Source organism: Erinaceus europaeus, chromosome 2 (assembly GCF_950295315.1).
Source record: "Erinaceus europaeus chromosome 2, mEriEur2.1, whole genome shotgun sequence".
In the NCBI taxonomy this organism is placed as follows: Eukaryota; Metazoa; Chordata; class Mammalia; order Eulipotyphla; family Erinaceidae; genus Erinaceus; species Erinaceus europaeus.
The window spans coordinates 46,527,415-46,548,618 of record NC_080163.1 but is presented as its reverse complement, the minus strand read 5'-3'; the positions used below and the strand labels follow the sequence as shown (position 1 = coordinate 46,548,618).

Here is a 21,204-nt window from a genome sequence, read left to right as displayed (position 1 = left end):
GGCGCCTAGAGCCTATTCTTATTATTGCAATGAGTAAGAAAAAAAAAAAAAAGGAAGGTTCCAAAAGCTTTTGCACTTACTTACCTCTTCGAGAATCATACATATTTTAAACGCTTAGTTGTTGACAATAGCAATAGAAAATTATACTAGTAAACAAGAACAAGTTTGTATGAATTAGTTAAAGGCTTTCTTAGTCATGTTTAAAGTTTTCAGCTAATATTGGAACTCACAAGTTGGGAATTGTATGTAGTTATTGGTTGATTTTTTTTTTTTTTTTACTTATAGAAGTGAACAGCACTTGTGAATGTGGAAGTATCACGGTTACCACAAAATCATCAGTGAGTATACATGTTTATAATTATTAGCAATGTGTCTTTATTAAATAAAGATGGCATATTTGAGAAAAAGCTGAATGGCATTTGAGTTGTAATATAAAATAACAAACTATAATTGTATTAGGGATGGGGAGATAGCTAAGCATGTTAGAGCACCAACTTCCATGCCTGATGCCTCAGATGGTAAAGGTTCAGTGTTCAGCACAACCTTATGACAGAGACCAGCAGTGCTATCATCATACCCTCTGTAGTTCTTTCTCATAACAAATTAATAAATCTTTACTAAAATACATTTGTATTCTATATGCTTAATTAAAATGTACACTAGCTTTGAAAATATTACTGGAAAATTCTCTATATAGTTTACATTAAATCACTTTGAGTAACAGGATTCCAACATTGTAAACTTTAGGGGGAATGTCCATATATGACTTAAATTTCTGTAAGAAACCTTATCAATAAATTGATTCTAATATCTTCAAAATAACATTATACTGGAAGATATTGGCATAACGAGATATAAAAACGGTTTTAAAGTATTTACCTGTTCAAAAATCTTCTTATCTGCTTCAGTACTAGGAATTAAAGTGTTGGCTAATAATACTGAGGAGCTTTCCTTGTTAATATCTTGTGTGGTTGAACAATGATCAGCAGATGTGAGAAAATTATATTCTGGATTAGTTTGAGCCTCTGGTACACACATATTGTAGGCATAAGGCAGTGTTCCTTCGAGGTAGTTGGGGGGGATCTCCGGTCCTGATTTGGCGCAAAAAACACACCCACAGCAACTTCCAGAGATCCGCCTGGAGGAGCTGCGCAGGCGCAGGGCGACCGCCAGGATCACGGCGAGCAGGAAGAGCACGGAGATGAAGGCCAAGGCCAGCACCAGGTAGAACTGCAGCTCGGCCTGCGGGTCAGCGCGAGGAGGGCGCTCGCCCAGGTGGTGGTCGGGCGGCACCTCTTGCGGGCTGTCTGCGAAGACCAGCAGCAGAGTGGCGGTGGCAGAGAGGGGCGGCCGCCCCCCGTCGCGCACGGCCACCAGCAGGCGCTGTCTGGCCGCGTCCCTGTCGCCCAGGGGCCTGGCCAGGCGCACCTCGCCCGTGCGCAGCCCCAGGCCGAAGAGCCCGGGCTCGCTGGCCTGCAGCACGTGGTAGGACAGCCAGGCGTTGTGTCCCGCGTCGGCGTCCACCGCCACCACCTTGGTGACCAGGTATCCGGGCTGCGCGGCGCGCGGCACCGTGTCGAAGAGCGCCGAGCCGTCGGGCCCCAGCGCGGGGTAGAGCACGCGGGGCGCGTTGTCGTTGCGGTCGCCCACCAGCACGCGCAGGCTCACGTTGGCGCTGCGCGCGGGCGAGCCCTGGTCGCGGGCCTGCAGGGTCAGCGCGAAGCCGCGCAGCTGCTCGTGGTCGAAGGCGCGCTGCGCGAACAACACCCCGCTCTGCGCGCTCAGCGACACGAAGGACGCCAGCGCGCGCGGCGCCAGGTCGCTGCCCACGATGGAGTAGGACACGCGGCCGTTGGGGCCCAGGTCGGGGTCGGAGGCGCTGACCTGCGCGATGGAGGCGCCTGGCGGGTTGTTCTCCTCCACCTGCACCAGGTAGGAGGGCTGGGCAAAGACTGGTGGGTTGTCGTTGACGTCGCCAATGTGAAGAGTGATGGTGATGCTGGAGGAGAGGGGCGGCTGGCCCCTGTCGGTGGCTGTCAGGGTGACATTGTACTCCGGGTTCTGTTCTCTGTCCAGGGCTCCATCTGTCACTAACTTGTAGTAATTATTAGAAGAGGAATGAATCTTAAATGGGACGTCTCTAAGTTCTCTACCTAAGTTACATATAACTTTCCCATTTTCCCCAGAATCCCGGTCTCGAGTTTTGAAGAGCGCCACGACCATTCCTGGGTGGGAATCCTCCAGAATCTCATTGGAGAGAGAAGTGATGATTATTTCTGGGCTGTTGTCATTTTCATCTAGAACATCTATAATTATTTTACTCTGTGTAGAGAGTGAGCCTCTGTCCTTTGCTTCTATATCCATTGTATATTTTTCTACTTCTTCAAAATCCAAGGATTGAAGAGTTATAACATTTCCTGTGTTGGAATCCACCGAGAACACGTTCTGGACTTTATCAGCCATGCCAATAAAGGAGTAGGTGATCTCAGCATTGATTCCTTCATCTTGGTCGGTGGCCCTCACTGTCAGCACAGTGGTGCCAGAAGACATGCCTTCTCTAAGGCTGACTCTGTAAACATCTTGGGTGAACACTGGTGGGTTATCATTGGCATCGACCACCACAACTCGTATTTGAGCAGTGCCACTTCGTGGTGGGTCCCCACTGTCTAAGGCTGACAGGACCAAGTGATGATTGCTCTGTGTTTCTCGGTCCAGGGTCTTCTTCAGTACTAATTCTGGATACTTATCCCCGTCTGGATTGTCTTTCACCACCAAAGAGAAATAATCGTTAGGATTTAGTTGGTATTTACTCAGTGAATTTTTACCAATATCGAGGTCTTTTGCAGACTCAAGAATTGTTCCCATCCCCAAAGTGGCAGATTCACTGATTTCTAACTTTATTTCATCTTTATGGAATTGAGGGGCATTGTCATTAATATCTTCAACAATCACAACGACATGAAAGATATTTAAAGGGTTTTCCACCACGGCTTCCAACTGCAGCTCACAGAGTCTTCTCTCCTTGCATATCTGCTCGCGGTCTATTCGGTCCTTCACTAGCAAGTCCCCGCTCTCCACGTCTACGTGGAAAAGCAGCTTCTCCGCGCTAACTCTCAGCTTCCGAACAGACACATCCTGCACACTGAGCGCTAGGTCTTTGGCGAGGTTCCCCACCACCGAGCCTTTGGCCAGCTCCTCAGGAATGGAGTAGCGGATCGGCTCGCAGAGCGTAGGGTAGAACAAAGGCAGCAGGAAAGGGAACAGTACCTGGCGCCTGCCAGCGGGGCGTCTCTGCGCACAGCTCCCTCCCATTGCGCGCTCCAGTTCTCGCGGAGGTCAGCCTTTCTAGTTGGAGAAAATGTAGACCGTCGCTCTAGAAGATCTGGGACAAGCGGGCCTCCCCAGTTTGGGCACTGGGAAGGAGCTCCAAAACACTGATTTATTTCCGTGTGATGGAGGCTGCGCAGGAAATCTCAGACATGAATCTGCGGAACCTTGGCCACTTGCTGTGCCCTGCACTGGCCGACAGCGGCGCCCAGAGGCCCCAAGTGGAATCACAGCCCAGTTTATCTTTAAGAGTTCTTAAGATGCCAGATCAAAATATTTGACTCTGAATACATTTTCACCAGGAAATTTTTTCACATGCTCAAAACAACCATATTCTTATATTAAAAATTCACGTAGACTTTGAATAGATAAAAATTATTTTTAATAGAATATAGAGTGAAAAGCAGTTTTCCTAAAATTCTACTACACTGCTGGTGGAAATGCAAACTGGTGCAGCCCCTTTGAAAGACTATGGAGAGCTCTTAAACAAATATAAATGGAATTATGACCCAGCAATACCACTATTCGGCATTTATCCAGAGGACACCCAAACACTAATTTGAAAGGAAATATGCTATGTTCAGAGCTGCATTATTCATAACAGCTGAAGACTAGAAACAGCCTAGATGTCTATCCACAGGCTAAAGATGTTATGTAATATGTAATCCATGGACTAATACTCTGAAAAAAATGATATGTCCTTTGGGACAAAATGAATGGAACTGGAGGTGATTATGCTTAGCGAAATAGATGAAAGGAAACTACAGGATAGTTTCACTCATATGTGGAATCTAGAGATCCCCACATAGACTTAAAAAAAAAAACAGAAGCAAGTAAGCTGTTTCTAAGACTTGTGAGAACTATGATGATTACCTTGGAGAGGTAAGAGGGTAAGGACCTTTGGTGGTGGGTGTGGTGTGGAACTATACGCTGTAATCTTACAGTCTTCTAATCTACTATTAATCCCAAATTTAAAAAACAAATAAAAAAAAGAAAAGCAGTTCTCCTACACCATAGCCTACTGCTATCCAGTCCATCCATTCAGTTACCATTGTTCCTTTTACAAATAATTATTCAGGATGGGGAAGATAAGCAAAAAACTTTTTTTTTGTTTTCAATTCTAGGTTTACATGGTAACAATTCATCCACCAACCACCCCCTATACTTTAGGGATAAAATGCAATTACTGCCATATTCCTTAGAATAATCCAGAGAGTCTTGTACTACTCTTAAATAATTATCAAGTTTTGCTTATATTAGTTACTATGTCAAAAACATAGTTTTAAACTTGTATTTTCCTAAAACAATAGGAGTATTTTAATTGGCTATGTAAAATTCTGATTCTCACATTTAAAATTACATTACTATGATTCAAAAGTTAGTAGTTTTGAACCTATGATCCTGAAAGGGCGTGCTGTCTTTTTACAGATCTATCATTGAATAAATGTTGAATGACATGAAATAATATCAAAGTATGTTGAGTAACACTAAAACACTCTTGGACTTCATGTTACCATATTACTTAGGGGTATTAGTAATGGATTGAAAATAAGATCAAGGGGAGTCGGGCAGTAGTGCAGTGGGTTAAGCACAGGTGGTACAAAGTGCAAGGACCAGCATAAGGATCCCGGTTCGAGCCCCCAGCTCCCCACCTGCAGGGGAATCGCTTCACAAGCAGTGAAGCAGGTCTTCAGGTGTCTATCTTTCTCTCCCCCTCTCTGTCTTCCCCTCCTCCCTCCATTTCTCTCTGTCCTATCCAGCAACGATGACATCAACAACAACAACAACAACTACTACTACTACAATAAAACAAGGGCAACAAAAGGGAATAAATATTAAAAAATAAAAAGATCAAGCCAAACATATCACTATGTTCACTAAATGAGTTTGCCAATAACTCACCTAGTCATCACTCAGAATAATTTGATGTACTTCTCTGCTTATATTTAGATCTCCCACAGCAATGATGTTTCTTTCTTGAATTTGCTTATTTTTTCTATTAGTTTCAGTTTTTAACATTTTAGGAGGGAGTTTCTTCATCTATATCAAGGAGCCATTAAAATACCTTTGACACACATTCCTTTGCATTTGCTCTTACAAACATGTACATATCTGTCTGCAATCTTTTTTTTTTTTTTTTTTTTTAGCTTTAAGCAATTAGAGAACTTAACTAAAAGTACACTGAGGACAGAATCCAAACTCTTGTTTTATGTCAGAGCAATTTTGTCAGAGCTTCCAGTCTTTCTGATCCCACAATTACAGCAGATTCTTTTTTCTTTTAGTCTTATATAGAAAAAGAGAGGGATAGAGAAAGAGGCACCATGCACTTTTAAATCCTTCCCTGTGCATAGTGCTCTCATACAGCTAAGGGTTTAAATGCAGGTCCTGAGGCAGTGTATTTCCCACCCCCTACCTTAATTTTCTATAAATTTTCTAGAATACTTCATAAGCAAGGAAAAATATAATTAAAATGGAAGATATTCCACATAATGGAATAAAATTAGTCACAGCAAAAAAGGATGCTGTAGTGTTACCATATTACACTTGGAAAAATTAAGTATTTGCATTGTTAATATAAAATGAAAATATCTCTAGAAAATGTGATTAATTTTAATTGTCACTACAAGTTATAGTATGCAAACTATTTCACTACAACCTCAAAAAGAATGACATTGAGACGTCTTTGCTTGAGTTTTAATTGAGGTTAATAGATTTTGCTTCTTCTGTTAGCCTATTCTTTTAAAGAATACTATCTTTATTTATTGGATAGACAGTCAGAAATCAAGAGAGAAGGGGGTGATAGAGACACTTGCAGCACTACTTCACCATTCAAAAAGCTTCCTCCCTGCAGGTGGGGATAGGTGGCTTGATCCTGGGTCCTTGTACGTTATAACACATGCACTCAACCAGGTACACCACCATCTGGCCACCTACTTACCTATTCTTATTAGACCTTCCCTCAAAATCAGAGCTAGGTTTACCTAATATTTCAGCATGTGGCCACCAGGAGAATATACACATTGGTAGGTACTGTACAAAAGTCTTATCTTGGAATTGTCAGCATTATACTAAGCAACACTATAAAATATGACTTTCTAAGGCTAATAATAATTGTTTTTTTTAAATTTGTATTTAATTATTTTCCCCTTTTTTGTTGCCCTTGTTTTTCATTGCTGTTGTAGTTATTACTGTTATTGTTGATGTCATTGTTGTTAGATAGGACAGAGAGAAATGGAAAGAGGAGGGGAAGACAGAGAGGGGGAGAGAAAGATAGACACCTGCAGACCTGCTTCACCGCCTGTGAAGCGACTACCCTGCAAGTGGGGAGCCTGGGACTCGAACCGGGATCCTACACTGGTCCTTGAGTTTTGCACCATGTGCGCTTACCCGCAGTGCTACCGCCCGACTCCCAATAATTGCTTTATAGCAAAAGGCCTTCCTTGGGCTTAAGTATGTACAAATAATAATAACATACCAACCTTAAAAACCATCAAGTTCTACTCACTGTCTTAGCAAGAAACAAATGGCATTGAAATGGAAGGAAAAGTGAAAAGAACACAAAGATTTGGACTTGTATCATCATGCTGTAAAACCTAAAGCAAAACCAATCAATATTTTAAAATAAAAAAGAAAAGTAAAGGCAGACTCACTGGAACCAAAGGAGTATCTTCAACAGGAAACTTTGAATCATCTAACAAAGACAAGGGATCTTTTTTCTCACAGCTCTCCTGGCTGATGAGGGTGTCAGCATAGTTGGGCTGGGGGAAGATCAGGTGACTCTTCCTGGAGTCTGCAGTGAGGGACACCTCATGGGAATAGGTCTGCAGGAAAGCCTGCACCCCATCCACACCCACAAAGTGAGAGGCAGGAAGGCCAGCCAGTCCACCTGCTGAAGCCTGGAGCAGGCGGGATGTGTGCCAGCGCCTCAGCCTGACAGCCAGCAGCACGATGACAAAGGCAAGGAAGACACAGGAGACCACGGCCACTGCCACCACCAGGTAGAGTGTGAGGTCAGAATCTCCAGGACTGGCAGGAGACTCCAGGCTGCCCAGGTCAGCCAGCACATCTGGGATGCTGTCAGCTATGGCCACAGTGAGTGTGACAGTGGCTGAGAGAGGGGGCTGGCCATGGTCCTGCACTGCCACCACCAGGCTCTGCTTGAGAGCATCTCTGTCCAGCAGGGCCCTGGCAGTGTGCACCTCACCTGTGTGCAGCCCCACTGAGAAGAGCCCTGGCTCACTGGCCTTGAGCAGGCGGTAGGACAGCCAGGCATTCTGGCCTGAGTCTCTGTCCACTGCCACCACCTTGGTCACCAGGTATCCGGGCTCTGCAGAGCGGGGTGCCAGCTCCACTCCTGTGGAACCATCAGTGGGGAGGGTGGGGTACAAGATCTCAGGAACATTGTCATTCTGGTCCAGTATGAACAAGTTCAGCGAAACATTGCTGCTGAGAGGTGGGTTCCCACTGTCGGTGGCAATCACCCACATCTGCAGATCACGGAACTGCTCATAGTCAAAGGATCGAAGAGCATAAAGGACTCCTGTGTCAGAGTTGATGGAGATGTAGGATGACAGAGGTATACCTTGAATGGTATCTTCCACTAATGAGTAAATAACCTGAGCATTTTCTTTGCTGTCTGGGTCTAAAGCGGTCACAGAGAAGATGGAGGAACCTCTGGGGTTGTTCTCTGGGATATAGGTAAAGTAGGAGATGTGAGAAAAGGTGGGTGGGTTGTCATTGATATCTGCCACTTGTAGAGTGAAGTGAGTTTCTGTTGACAGTGATGGGTTTCCTCCATCTGTAGCCATTATGGTGATATTATAAGAGGAAGTCTGTTCCCTGTCAAGGGCTCTTTGGGTCACTAACCTATAGTAACCATCAATAGACTTTTCTAATTTAAATGGTAAATCCCCCAATATGGAACAGGTGACTTGTCCATTCTGCCCAGAGTCTAGATCATGCACATTTAAAAGGGCTACAACTGTCCCCACAGGTGAACCTTCCATCAGGGGACTAAAAAGAGATGTGACGGTCACTTCTGGACTGTTGTCATTTACATCTTTTACTGTAATCAGTACTTTTGCCGTTGCAAGATAAGCTCCTCCATCTTCTGCTTGTATTTCTAATTCATAGAAACCTGCTTCTTCATAATCTAGGTTTTCTGATATTTTTAATTCCCCAGTATCTTTGTTTAGTTGGAATTGCAACGTTTGCGTATCAGATATTTTCCGGAAAGAATACGTCACTTTTCCATTGGCCCCTTCATCTCGGTCAGTAGCAGTGACTGTCAGCAGCTGTGTGCCCACAGGCAGGTTCTCAGGGACACTCACTCGGTATTCAGGCAAGGAGAAAACAGGGGCATTGTCATTCGCATCGAAGACAGTCACACTGATGTGGACGGTGCCAGATCGGAGAGGGTCACCCCCATCAGAGGCAGTGAGGACCAGGTGATGCAGGGCCTCTTCCTCCCGATCCAGTGGGTGCTCCAGCACAAGCTCTGGGTACTTGACCCCATTGGCACGACTTTGAACTGCCAGCGAAAAGTGGCCATTGGGGCTGAGCTGGTAGCTCTGTAGGGAATTCACGCCCACATCCGGGTCTACCGCTTCCGGGAGAGGATAACGCATTCCAGGAGCGACGTTTTCATTAATTTTTACATCTATATTTTTTGCTTGGAATTTGGGGGCATTATCATTGATATCGGTCACTTCTATTTCCACCCCGAAAAGTTTGACCCTGTCTTCCACAAGAATGTTAAAACTCACCAGGCACCGCGCGCTCTGAGCGCAGAGCTCCTCGCGGTCGATCCTGCCCGCGGTGACCAAGCTGCCGCTGCGCGGGTGCAAAGCAAAGAGCTGCGTCCTACCTCGGGAGACGATGCGGACTCCGTGCCCCGCCAGCTGCTGGGGCTCCAAACCCAGGTCTTTGGAAATATTGCCCACAAACGAGCCTTTCTGTAACTCCTCAGGAACGGAGTACCGGATCTGCTGAGCTTGGGTGTTCCACGGAATTCCGAGGAAAAGGCAGAGCAGAAGCATTGTGCTGCGGTCAGAGCGATTTCTTTGAGCTGCCATTGTCTAGTCTCTCGGAATTCCTGCAAAGTCCTCACTGGGCAGGTCCTGTTTTGACCAGGTCCTTTTTCTTTGTCAGGCTTCAGGGAATGTCTTTAGTCCTTAAATTCTGGAGTGAGTTTTGCAGTAGCCCGGGTAGCTGCTTGTAGGCACTGTGGAGCTTTGAGTAGTTGGAGCTGTGAGAATCCAGATTGGGTGCAGTTACGTTTCCCTCGGAGTAGGTGAACAGCGGCACTCAGAGCCCTAGCATGTTATTGCAACCATTATGCATAGGAAAGAAAACAAAACACTTTCTCGTTGTTGGACATTTTTAATTTATTTTATATGACTCTTTTGGTCTTTTGATGTATATTCTGAAATCAATTACCTTTTTGTATGTTTCTCACTGGGTAAGATAAAGTGGAATGAAAGTATTATAAGGTAGTTAAAGAAAAACAGTTGGTTAAATACATATTCGCAACACAATTTCCCAGTAGAAATTTACTTAAAAAGTAAATAATGGTTCTAGGGTAGGAGAGAGAAATAGCACAGCAGTTTGCGCAAGACTTTCATGCCTGAAGCACTAGAGATTCCAGGATCAATCCTGGAAATCACTTTTAAGTCAGAACTGAACAATGCTCTGGTAATAAAAACAAAAATAAAAGATAATGATTGTTTTATTTCTTATGAGCTGTCCATATTAAAATTCTTATAATTTTAACTACAACTATGATTAAAACGGCCCAATTATGTTCCACAGACAAGGGAATATGATATATGTCTTATAGTTAGATTTAATTTTAAATTTAATTAGATTTTGTTTATACAATTAAGATTGTAAAAAGTATTTTCAAATTACTTCCTAAAGTAGTCTTATTGAACTTTAATACATCATTTTTGAAAAATGTACTTTTATTATAGAAATATATAACATATGTAGTAGTATGGCAGTTAATTTTAATGATTTAAATGAACAGGTAATCAAAAACTAAAAGGAACATGTCTGTGTAATAGTAAAAGAAATATGTGCAAGAATTTCACGGGCTACAATTTTTAAAAACAATGTTAGAAATAGTGATGTACTTTTTTTTTTTTTTTTGTCTCCAGGGTTATTGCCTGGGCTCAGTGCCTGCACAATGAATCCACTGCTCCTGAAGGCCATCCCCCCTTTTTTTGTTACCCTGGTTGTTTTTAACCATTGTTGTGATTGTTATTATCATTGTTACTGATGTCATTGTTGTTGGACAGGACAGACAGAAGTGGAGAGAAGAGGGAAAAACAGAGGGGAAGAGAAAGATAGACACCTCCTGCAGACCTGCTTCACTGCCTGTGAAGGTGGGGAGCTGGGGACTCCAACCGGGATCTTACCACTGGTCCTTGTGCTTTGCGCAATGTGCACTTAACCCACTGCACTACCGCCTGACCCCCCCTTTTTTTTAAAGAGTGTGGCAGATTATCTGTTGTCATCAGAGCACTGATGCCAAGATAAATCGTCTCTTATTCTGACAATTTGTTTTGTTTTATTTTATGACCAGAACACAAATCAGTTTTAATTCGTGGTGGTGCAAAGATCCTCAGCATGAAAGTTTGTTGTATAAGTCAGTGTGTTATCTCCTCAATCCAGTTTATTTTATTCTAGTCATCTGTTTATTTTTTTCAGTGCAAGGAGACTCTTGCATGTACAATTTCGCCATTCTTAGGCTGACTTCTTCCATTCAGATAGAGAGAGGGAAAGAGAGTGGTATGGGAATTTTTCCAGCATGATGGCATTCCTGTGTGGTTCAGAGGTTCAAACCTGGGGGCAAATGATAAGGCACACACTCTACCTATAAGCTGCCTTTTAGCCCCTTCTTTTCTTTCTTTCTTTTTTTTTTTTGTCGTCATCATCATCCATTAGACTCTTCCAAATAGACAGAGTCAGAGGGGGAGAGGGAAAGATACCACAGTACCAAACTTCCCCAGGGCTGGATCTTGACTTGTGTACATGACAAAGCAGACTCACTACCCAGGTGAGCTATATTGTCCTTGTTTGTTTTTGCCATCAAGATTTCACTGGGGTTTCATGCCTCTATGATTATACTGTTTCTAGTGGGCTCTTTCCCCCTGTCCAGATAGATGATGAAAGACAGAAATGGAGGCAGGAAGGACACAAAAGTATAGCTTCATCATTTGTGAAGTTTCCACTCCTGTGGTGCTCCCATGTGGTGGCTGGGGGCTTAAACTTGAGTCCATGTGTATGGTAAAGTGTGCCCTGTATTAAGTGCGCTATCATCCGGCTGGTGTTGTTTACTTTTATGAGAGACTAAATGAAGGTGTCAGGGATGAAGCCTGATGTGTCAGACATTCAGCTTCTTTCTGTCCTTTAGTACTGAGTTATCTCCCTATCTTCTGATATTTTATATGAAAGCTCAAGGTAATGCAATTTCTACGTCTTCAATTGCATGTGCCAACCAATTCAACAGCAATTCTCACTTCCTTATGTATATGGAACAGGACATTAAATAGTGTCACTGTGGGATCAGGAAGTAGAATTCCTGGTATACACTTTATTATGTGTGAGGACCTGGGTTTGTGTCCCTGCCACCACAAGGGAGCATCATGCACATATACAAAAAGGGGAGGATCATGTAAAGAGGAAGGTGGAGCAGTGTTGTGTCATACCTCTCTCTCTCCTTCTCTGTCTCTCACTTCTATTAAAAAAAGTAGGGTGATGGAGGCACACAGGTGTGAAGCCCCAGTGAAAACCCTGTTGGCAGAAAGGTCACTATGGCCCCAAGTATGGAATGCTTGTTAGATTTTTATCTTTTGTTTCCAAAAAATATATATCACATGTTGGTATGCATGAGACCCCTTCTGTTTCATTTGGTTTAAATCCCCCCTGCTTAACACTATTCTATTTACATAACCACTGCATTCTATTTACATAACCACTGTTAACAAGCACCTCCCTCCAGGGCATTGGTGGTTCAGTGATAGGATTCTCACCTGCTCCATCCCCTCCTTGTCACACTCTGATTTTCGCCAGTCACTTTTCTCTCCACCCTCTCTATGTCACATCCTGTTTCCACCCTACTTGGCAAGTATATATAAAGACAGCATTGTGAGTTTTAGAGTACCTTGAGTTTAGCTTAGCTCGTCTTAGATTGTGCTGCGTCCTGCATGAATAAAGAGATACTGCGTACAACCCAGCCATGAGTCCCTGGTCGTCTGTTACCCGCCCGTGAAGCTAGCCCTGTGAAAACAACATAACCCGTCGAAAACAACAATCACACAATCAGAAACAGAGGCACTTTAAATTTGCTTTCTTGGAATGTCTTTGTCTTTTTTTTTTAAAAAATTATTTATTTATTTATTTATTTAGTTTCCCTTTTGTTGCCCTTGTTTTTCATTGTTGTTGTAGTTATTATTGTTGTTATTGATGTCCTCATTGTTGGATAGGACAGAGAGAAATGGAGAGAGGAGGGGAAGATAGAGAGGGGGAGAGAAAGATAGACACCTGCAGACCTGCTTCACCGCCTGTGAAACGACTCCCCTGCAGGTGGGGAGTCCAGGGCTCAACTGGGATCCTTATGCCGGTCCTTGTGCTTTGTGCCCTCGTGCACTTATCCTATGCTACTGCCAGACTACCAAGGAATGTCTTTGTCTTACAATGAAGAGAATAAAGATTGGAAAAGAGCACAATTGGAGCTTCAGGAAAGGGTAATTAAAAAGAAAGAAAGGAAGGGAGGAAGGAAGGAAGAAAACACAGTAGGAACAAAATTGAGGGGGAAAAACTCTGTAGGAATAAAGTTTATATTGTTTTTAAAAATATTTATTCCCTTTTGTTGCCCTTGTTTTTATTGTTGTAGTTATTGTTGTTATTGATGTCGTTGTTGTTGGTTAGGACAGAGAGGAGGTAAAGACAGGGGGGAGAGAAAGAGACACCTGCAGACCTGCTTCACCATTTGTGAAGTGACTCCCCTGCAGGTGGAGAGCCAGGGGCTCCAACCAGGATCCTTACTCAGGTCCTTGTGCTTTGTGCCACATATGCTTAACCCACTGCGCTACTGCTGACTACCTATATTAGTTTTATAGGCCTCCAAAACCTTATCAGTAGAAGCAAAGTTATTACTCCAGTCTGAAGAACAATGTATACACCTATAACTTGACAAAAAACTCACAGAATTTTGTTCACCATCGAACCTTCATATGCTTCAAGTTTTGTAAATTGATTAAAACAAGTAAAGAAAGATAACTAAACTTACAAGAGCATTTGTAGAAAATATTTAAAGGATTACCTTAGATATTCAATGACTGCTCCAATAGCAATAAACTTAAAAGGATATAAACAGGATATGTAAACTTCACCTTAAATGTGAGCATATGTTGATAGCTAGATTATTGTTTATGTCCGTGGTAAGAAGACAAGCTCACTGCTTCTGTTGCTAACTAAATTTGGCAAGATATACTTCAATTTACTGATACTGGGAATTAAATGAACTAAATAAATCCTGAAAAATATATATAAACAAAACGAGCAATGAGAAGACAAGATAGTGCTTAAGAGCTATATAGACGACTATAATATTACTTGAAGTCCAACTAAAATATGAAAGAGTACTAGAACATTACAGAAGATATGAAAATGAAACTCACCGGCATTACAGTCTCAGGATGTGAGGCCAGATCATTCCTACCATGAAGTGATAATAAAGCCCCAGGAGAATCACTGCCAACTATGTCTTGAGTGGAATGGAAGGGATCACTATATTTTAGAAAATTAAACTCTGTCTTTCCAGTTTGGGCAACGCACAGGTTGTAGGAGTAGGGCAAAGTTCCTTCACTGTAGTTGGGGGCAACAGCAGGCGCAGACTTGGAGCAGACACCACCAGCTTGAAAGCAGCCCCAGGCCTCTTGGCTGGAGGAGCTGCGCAGGCGCAGGGCGACCGCCAGGATCACGGCGAGCAGGAAGAGCACGGAGATGAAGGCCAAGGCCAGCACCAGGTAGAACTGCAGCTCGGCCTGCGGGTCAGCGCGAGGAGGGCGCTCGCCCAGGTGGTGGTCGGGCGGCACCTCTTGCAGGCTGTCTGCGAAGACCAGCAGCAGAGTGGCGGTGGCAGAGAGGGGCGGCCGCCCCCCGTCGCGCACGGCCACCAGCAGGCGCTGTCTGGCCGCGTCCCTGTCGCCCAGGGGCCTGGCCAGGCGCACCTCGCCCGTGCGCAGCCCCAGGCCGAAGAGTCCGGGCTCGCTGGCCTGCAGCACGTGGTAGGACAGCCAGGCGTTGTGTCCCGCGTCGGCGTCCACCGCCACCACCTTGGTGACCAGGTATCCGGGCTGCGCGGCGCGCGGCACCGTGTCGAAGAGCGCCGAGCCGTCGGGGCCCAGCGCGGGGTAGAGCACGCGGGGCGCGTTGTCGTTGCGGTCGCCCACCAGCACGCGCAGGCTCACGTTGGCGCTGCGCGCGGGCGAGCCCTGGTCGCGGGCCTGCAGGGTCAGCGCGAAGCCGCGCAGCTGCTCGTGGTCGAAGGCGCGCTGCGCGAACAACACCCCGCTCTGCGCGCTCAGCGACACGAAGGACGCCAGTGCGCGCGGCGCTAGGTCGCTGCCCACGATGGAGTAGGACACGCGGCCGTTGGGGCCCAGGTCGGGGTCGGAGGCGCTGACCTGCGCGATGGAGGCGCCTGGCGGGTTGTTCTCCTCCACCTGCACCAGGTAGGAGAGCTGGGCAAAGACTGGTGGGTTGTCGTTGACGTCGCCAATGTGAAGAGTGATGGTGATGCTGGAGGAGAGGGGCGGCTGGCCCCTGTCGGTGGCTGTCAGGGTGACATTGTACTCCGGGTTCTGTTCTCTGTCCAGGGCTCCATCTGTCACTAACTTGTAGTAATTATTAGAAGAGGAATGAATCTTAAATGGGACGTCTCTACCTAAGTTACATATAACTTTCCCATTTTCCCCAGAATCCCGGTCTCGAGTTTTGAAGAGCGCCACGACCATTCCTGGGTGGGAATCCTCCAGAATCTCATTGGAGAGAGAAGTGATGATTATTTCTGGGCTGTTGTCATTTTCATCTAGGATTTCTATGACTATTTTACACTGAGTAGAGAGACCACCTCCGTCCCTTGCTTCCACCTCCATGGTGTATTTTTCTGTATCCTCAAAATCCAAAAACTGGTTGTTCTTAATTATACCAGTTTTCTCTTCCAGTCTAAAAATGTGCTTTGTACTCTGAGTAGTGCTCCTAAAGTAGTAGTTTATTTTGGCATTGATGCCTTCATCCTCATCAGTGGCTGTCACCTGCAACACGGAGGACCCAGGGGGCAGATTTTCACTGACACTGATTCTATATTCTTCGTTGCTGAACACTGGGGCATTATCATTGGTGTCTTTGACATAGATTTCTATTCGAGTGGTGGCACTTAGTGGTGGATCCCCTCCGTCCAAAGCAGTCAACATCAGATGATGAGATGTCTGTTCTTCATGGTCTAGGGATTTCTCTAAAGATAACTCTGGGTATTTGACACCATCTGAATTAACTCTAACCATTAATGAGAAATAAGTGTTAGGATTTATCTGATAATCATTAACTGAGTTTATATTTATATCCGGGTCAGTGGCAGGGTCAAGGGATATACGTGCACCCGTGGAAGCAGATTCAAAAATTTCTAAATGTATTTCCTTTTTATCGAATTGAGGGGCATTGTCATTAATATCTTCAACAATCACAACGACATGAAAGATATTTAAAGGGTTTTCCACCACGGCTTCCAACTGCAGCTCACAGAGTCTTCTCTCCTTGCATATCTGCTCGCGGTCTATTCGGTCCTTCACTAGCAAGTCCCCGCTCTCCACGTCTACGTGGAAAAGCAGCTTCTCCGCGCTAACTCTCAGCTTCCGAACAGACACATCCTGCACACTGAGCGCTAGGTCTTTGGCGAGGTTCCCCACCACCGAGCCTTTGGCCAGCTCCTCAGGAATGGAGTAGCGGATCGGCTCGCAGAGCGCAGGGTAGAACAAAGGCAGCAGGAAGGGGAACAGTACCTGGCGCCTGCCGGCGGGGCGTCTCTGCGCACAGCTCCCTCCCATTGTGCTCTCTAGTCTTGCTCTGCCCGGGTCTTTTCTGGAAAGTGAAGAAACTGCGACCTACAGTATCACTAGAAAGCATTCGCTCCAACTATGGCGGAGCAAGAATTCTGTAAGGCCCGGAGCCCTAGTGCTTAAATGGCTTTCTTTTCTCTCTCTGTTACTGGCGGCGCAGAAATTCCCAGACATGAGTCTGAGTATTCCCGGGTGTGGACGCTAGCTTGACACTGGCGGACAGCGGCTCCCAGAGGCCCCATGTGGAACCGCAGCATGACATGAATTGAGTTTATCTCTAGACTATATATTATGTTGCCCTTTGAAATGCAGACATGCAGATTTCCCAAATTTTAGTGTTTCCGTACTAATACAACGTATAGCTACATTAGTGTTCTAAAGAAAGTTGTTATAAAAATTTCAGCCTCATATAAACGTGGGAAATATTTTAGTTTTAAAAATATTTTTATTCATTATTTTTTGACAGAACAGAAATTGAGAAGGGAAGATAGAGAAGAATATAGACAGAGAGTTGCCTGAAGATCTGCTTCACCACTTATGAAGCTTTCCCTGCAGGTGGGGATGGTGGCTTGAATCAGGTTCCTTGAATAGGGTAACAGGTGCACTCAACCAGGTATGCCACTGCCTGGTCCCTTTTTATTTAATCTTCTTTTGACCATCTCTCAACTGGAAGAAGAATCAGTATAAGAACATAGCAATTTATCATTATTCTGAAGTAAATCCAAGACGCTTTGATTAATTCTTCTTTTTAAAATAATACATGAAAACGAACAGGAGTGGTCCAGGAGGTGGCACAGTGAATAAAGCGCTTGACTCTCAAGCGTGAGGTCCTGAGTTCAAGCCCCGGCAAAACATGTACCAGAGTAATGTCTGGTTCTTTCTCTCTCTCGTCCTATCATTCTCATCAATAAATAAATAAAATCTAAAGAAAAAAGAACATGAAAATCCAAGTATTTCTTATTTTAAAAAAATGAACAGGAATTTTTATCTTGTGTGCAAATTTTGCCATATCTGTTACCAATGCACAAATTATACCTAGTTTTTTTTAGAAACCAAATTCAGTATTTACTACACCCTAAGTAATTATCTGTGGAATGAGCAAGTGTTCTGTTTTTAAAAGCAAGTGATATTTTTGTTTTGAGAAAAGTAGTCACATACCATGTATAAATCTTCATTAATGTTTTATTTTTTTGTTTCCTTTTTTTTAGTTTTACTGGAGCACTGATCAGGACTTGATTATCCCGGTACAGAAGATTGAACATGGGATTTTGGAGCCTCAGACATAAAGGCTTTGTGCATAACCATTATGATATCTCCCCTGCCCATCAGATTGACACATTTTTAATACTTATGAGTGCCTAGTGTTAGGATTTACTCACCAGGGGAGAAGTTTTAAATGATACTTTACCTATTGTATAGTTAAATACATAATCTGAAGGGTGCTGAATTATTTCCTACTAAAAACAGGACATAGAATATCTGAAATATATATGTATATCTTGTATGTGTAATTTCACTACTCCAAGACACCTCTTTCATAGAGAGAAATGAGAGGCCAAGACCACAGCATCAAAGCTTCATCTATTGTCATAGCAACTCTCATGTGTTGTCCTGGCTAGTGTACACTGCAGTACTGGAGTTACACAAGTACACACCGCACAGTGTTCGAACACAATGAAATGCTGCACCCTACCTAGTGAACTATTTCTTTAGCCCTAATGTCTTTAAGTCATCATGGGTTTATGAAATGTTGACTTTATAGCCTTATAACTATAAAGTAATGTAAATTCCAAAAAATAATTTCAAAGATTAATGAGTTTTCTATTTGCACAGAAATGTCAGCAGTTATCTCTAGCCATAGGTAAAATGTTTGGAATAGATTTTGGAGTCAACTTCAAGTTTATCTTCAACATCATCTAGAGTTTGAGGCAATACTTGAAATGACACTATGTTTATGACCAAATTAAATAGTACATTAGCCACAGAAGCTCATTGCAGTTCCGGAATATGTCTGTCTGAATTATCTATCATACCTTGCTTTATATTCAGCTTCAAAAGTTGGAGAATAGGGGCCAGTTGGTAGCACACCTGGTTGAGCGCACATGTTACAATGCGTAAGGACCCAGGTTCAAGACCCTGGTCACCACCTGCAGGGGGAAAGCTTCACAAGTGGTAAAGCAGTACTGCAGGTGTCTCTCTGTATCTTTCCCTCTCTATCACCCCTTCCCTCTTGATTTCTGGCTGTCTCTATCCAATAAATAAAGGCTAAAAAGAAGAATAACAAATTATTTTTTTAAGTTGGAGAATAGACGTATAAGTAACAGATTTGAAGATTATTTTTATCTCCTTTGCTTTATCCTTTTACACTGTTCAAACTCATAACCCCACTTCACTAAGCAGAAAACACACAAAGAATTTTAAATATCAGTAATTTGACAGTAATTAAATATCAGTAATTTGACATTGTAGTATAAGGATTAAAGTCTTTAAGGATATTAAATTTTTCATTGAAAATATTTGATTTTTTCCCTTACAATGGGTTGAATCTGAGTAACAGCATAAAGACAACAATGAGATACCGCGTCATTCCTATGAGAATGTCATACCTCAGAAAAGGTAGCAGCAACAAATGCTGGAGAGGCTGTGGTAACAAAGAAACCCTCCTGCACTGCTGGTGGTAATGTAAATTAGTCCAGCCCCTGTGGAGAGCAGTCTGGAGAACTCTCAGAAGGCTAGAAGTGGACCTACTCTATGACCCTGTAGTTCCTCTCCTGAGGATACATCCAAAACAACCAAACACAGTCACACCAAAAGATTTGTGTATACCTATGTTTATAGGAGCACAATCTGTAATAGCCAAAACCTGGAAGCAACCTAGGTGTTCAACAACAGATGAGTGGCTGAGTAAGCTGTGGTATAAATACACAATGGAATACTACTAAGCTATTAAAAATGGTGAATTCACCTTATTCACCATCTTGGATGGAGCTTGAATGAATCATGTTAAGTGAGATCAGCCAGAAAGAGAAGGAAGAATATGGGACGACCTCACTCACAGACAGATGTTGAAAAATAAGAACAGAAGGGAAAACACAAAGGAGAACTTGGGCTGGAGCTGGTGTACTGCACCAAAGTAAAAGACTCTGGGGTGGGGCAGGAGGGTTTAGGTCCTAGAACATGATGGTAGGAGGACCTAGTGAGGTTTGAATGGAAATATGGAAAACTGAGAAATGTTACACATGTACAAACTATCTAATTGTACTGTTGACTATAAATCACTAATCACTAATAAAGGTCATTTCTAGATTAGGGAGATAGATGAACATGATAAAGCACAGGATTTGCATGCCTGAGACATCAGAGATCCCAGGTCCAACCATTATAAATGAGAGCTGAGTAGTGCTCAGATTTCTGTCTGTCTCATAGAAATTAGTAAATATGTAAATAAATAATGATTTTTAAAATGATAACCTTTGAGGAAGATCAAACTTCTGTTACTCATTTTCTATGTTTTTAATTTCTTATTTATCGGATAGAGACTATCAAAAATCAAGAGGGAAGGGGGAGATAGAAAGGGAGGGAGACAGAGAAACCCTTGCAGCCCTGCTTCATCACTTGAGAAACTTTCTCCCTGCAGGTGGGGACTAGGGGCTTGAAACTGGGTCCTTGTGCATTGTAAAATGTGTGCTCAACCAGGTGCACCACTACCTGGCCCTGAAATGATCTTTCAATGCAAACAATCTCTGCAGGAGTATAATCTGAAAAGCATCACCTAAAGGAGTTTTATCTTGTCACAGAAACAGAGGAATAGAAGCAGTGAATATGGGTTTCATTTGTTTGTCAAAGAGTGCTTTTGCTAGCCCATTAATTTAACCTTTTCAAATTACCATCAGTTGTAGAAATATTTTTACAGGGAGTCGGGTGGCAGCGCAGCGGGTTAGGCGCACATGGCACAAAGCACAAGGACCGGCATAGGAATCCCGGTTCAAGCCCCCTGCTCCCCACCTGCAGGGGAGTCGCTTCACAGGCGGTGAAGCAGGTCTGCAGGTGTTTACCTTTCACCCTCTCTGTCTTCCCCTCCTCTCTCCATTTCTCTCTGTCATATCTGAACAATGAACGACATCATCAACAACAATGATAGCCACGACAGGGCTACAACAACAAGGGCAAAAAAAAAGGGGAAGGGAAATGGCCTCCAGGAGCCCTGAATTCATGGTGTGGGCACTGAGCCCCAGTAATAACCCTGGAGGCAAAAAAAAAAGAAAAAAGAAAAAATATTTTTAGAGCAAGAGTTCCACAATGGGACCATTGGAAATGGACAACAGTAAATTTTAGGAATGTAATAAGAACCTACAGAATTAGTACAGAATCTTGGTAGCTAGCCCTGCCAAGACTTTTATCAATAAGAAAATGACATCAAGGATTGGGCGGTAGTGCAGTGGCTTAAGCACAGGTGGCACAAAGCACAAGGACCAGTGTAAGGATCCCAGTTACAGCCCCCGACTTCCCACCTGCAGGGGAGTCACTTCACAAGCAGTGAAGCAGGTCTGCAGGTGTCTATATCTTTCTCTCCCCCTCTCTGTCTTCCCCTCCTCTCTCCATTTCTCTCTGTCCCATCCAACAATGACGACAACAATAATAACTACAACAATAAAACAACAAGGGCAACAAAAGGGAATAAATATTTTAAAAATCTTTAAAAAATTTAAAAAAGAAAACAGAAAATGACATAAAAAGTGATAGCAGCTCATGA

At 43.6% G+C, this 21,204-nt stretch overlaps 1 protein-coding gene across 18 annotated transcripts in view; it reads right to left on the bottom strand.

The window, feature by feature from the left end:
- Positions 1-21,204, bottom strand: part of LOC103109855 (protocadherin gamma-C4) — a 243,096-nt gene that overhangs the window by 96,849 nt on the left and 125,043 nt on the right. The window contains exon 1 of one of the 18 annotated variants that reach the window (XM_060179772.1): positions 14,013-16,595. The exons of 14 other annotated variants lie outside the window; for them this stretch is intronic. In XM_060179772.1, the coding sequence (XP_060035755.1) occupies positions 14,013-16,439 (2,427 nt within the window). In that variant the 5' untranslated portion in view covers positions 16,440-16,595. Of the gene's footprint in view, positions 1-879; positions 3,490-6,977; positions 9,595-14,012; positions 17,118-21,204 lie in introns of those variants that run through there. 3 more of the 18 variants (XM_060179779.1, XM_060179763.1, XM_060179892.1) reach the window with 3 other exon arrangements.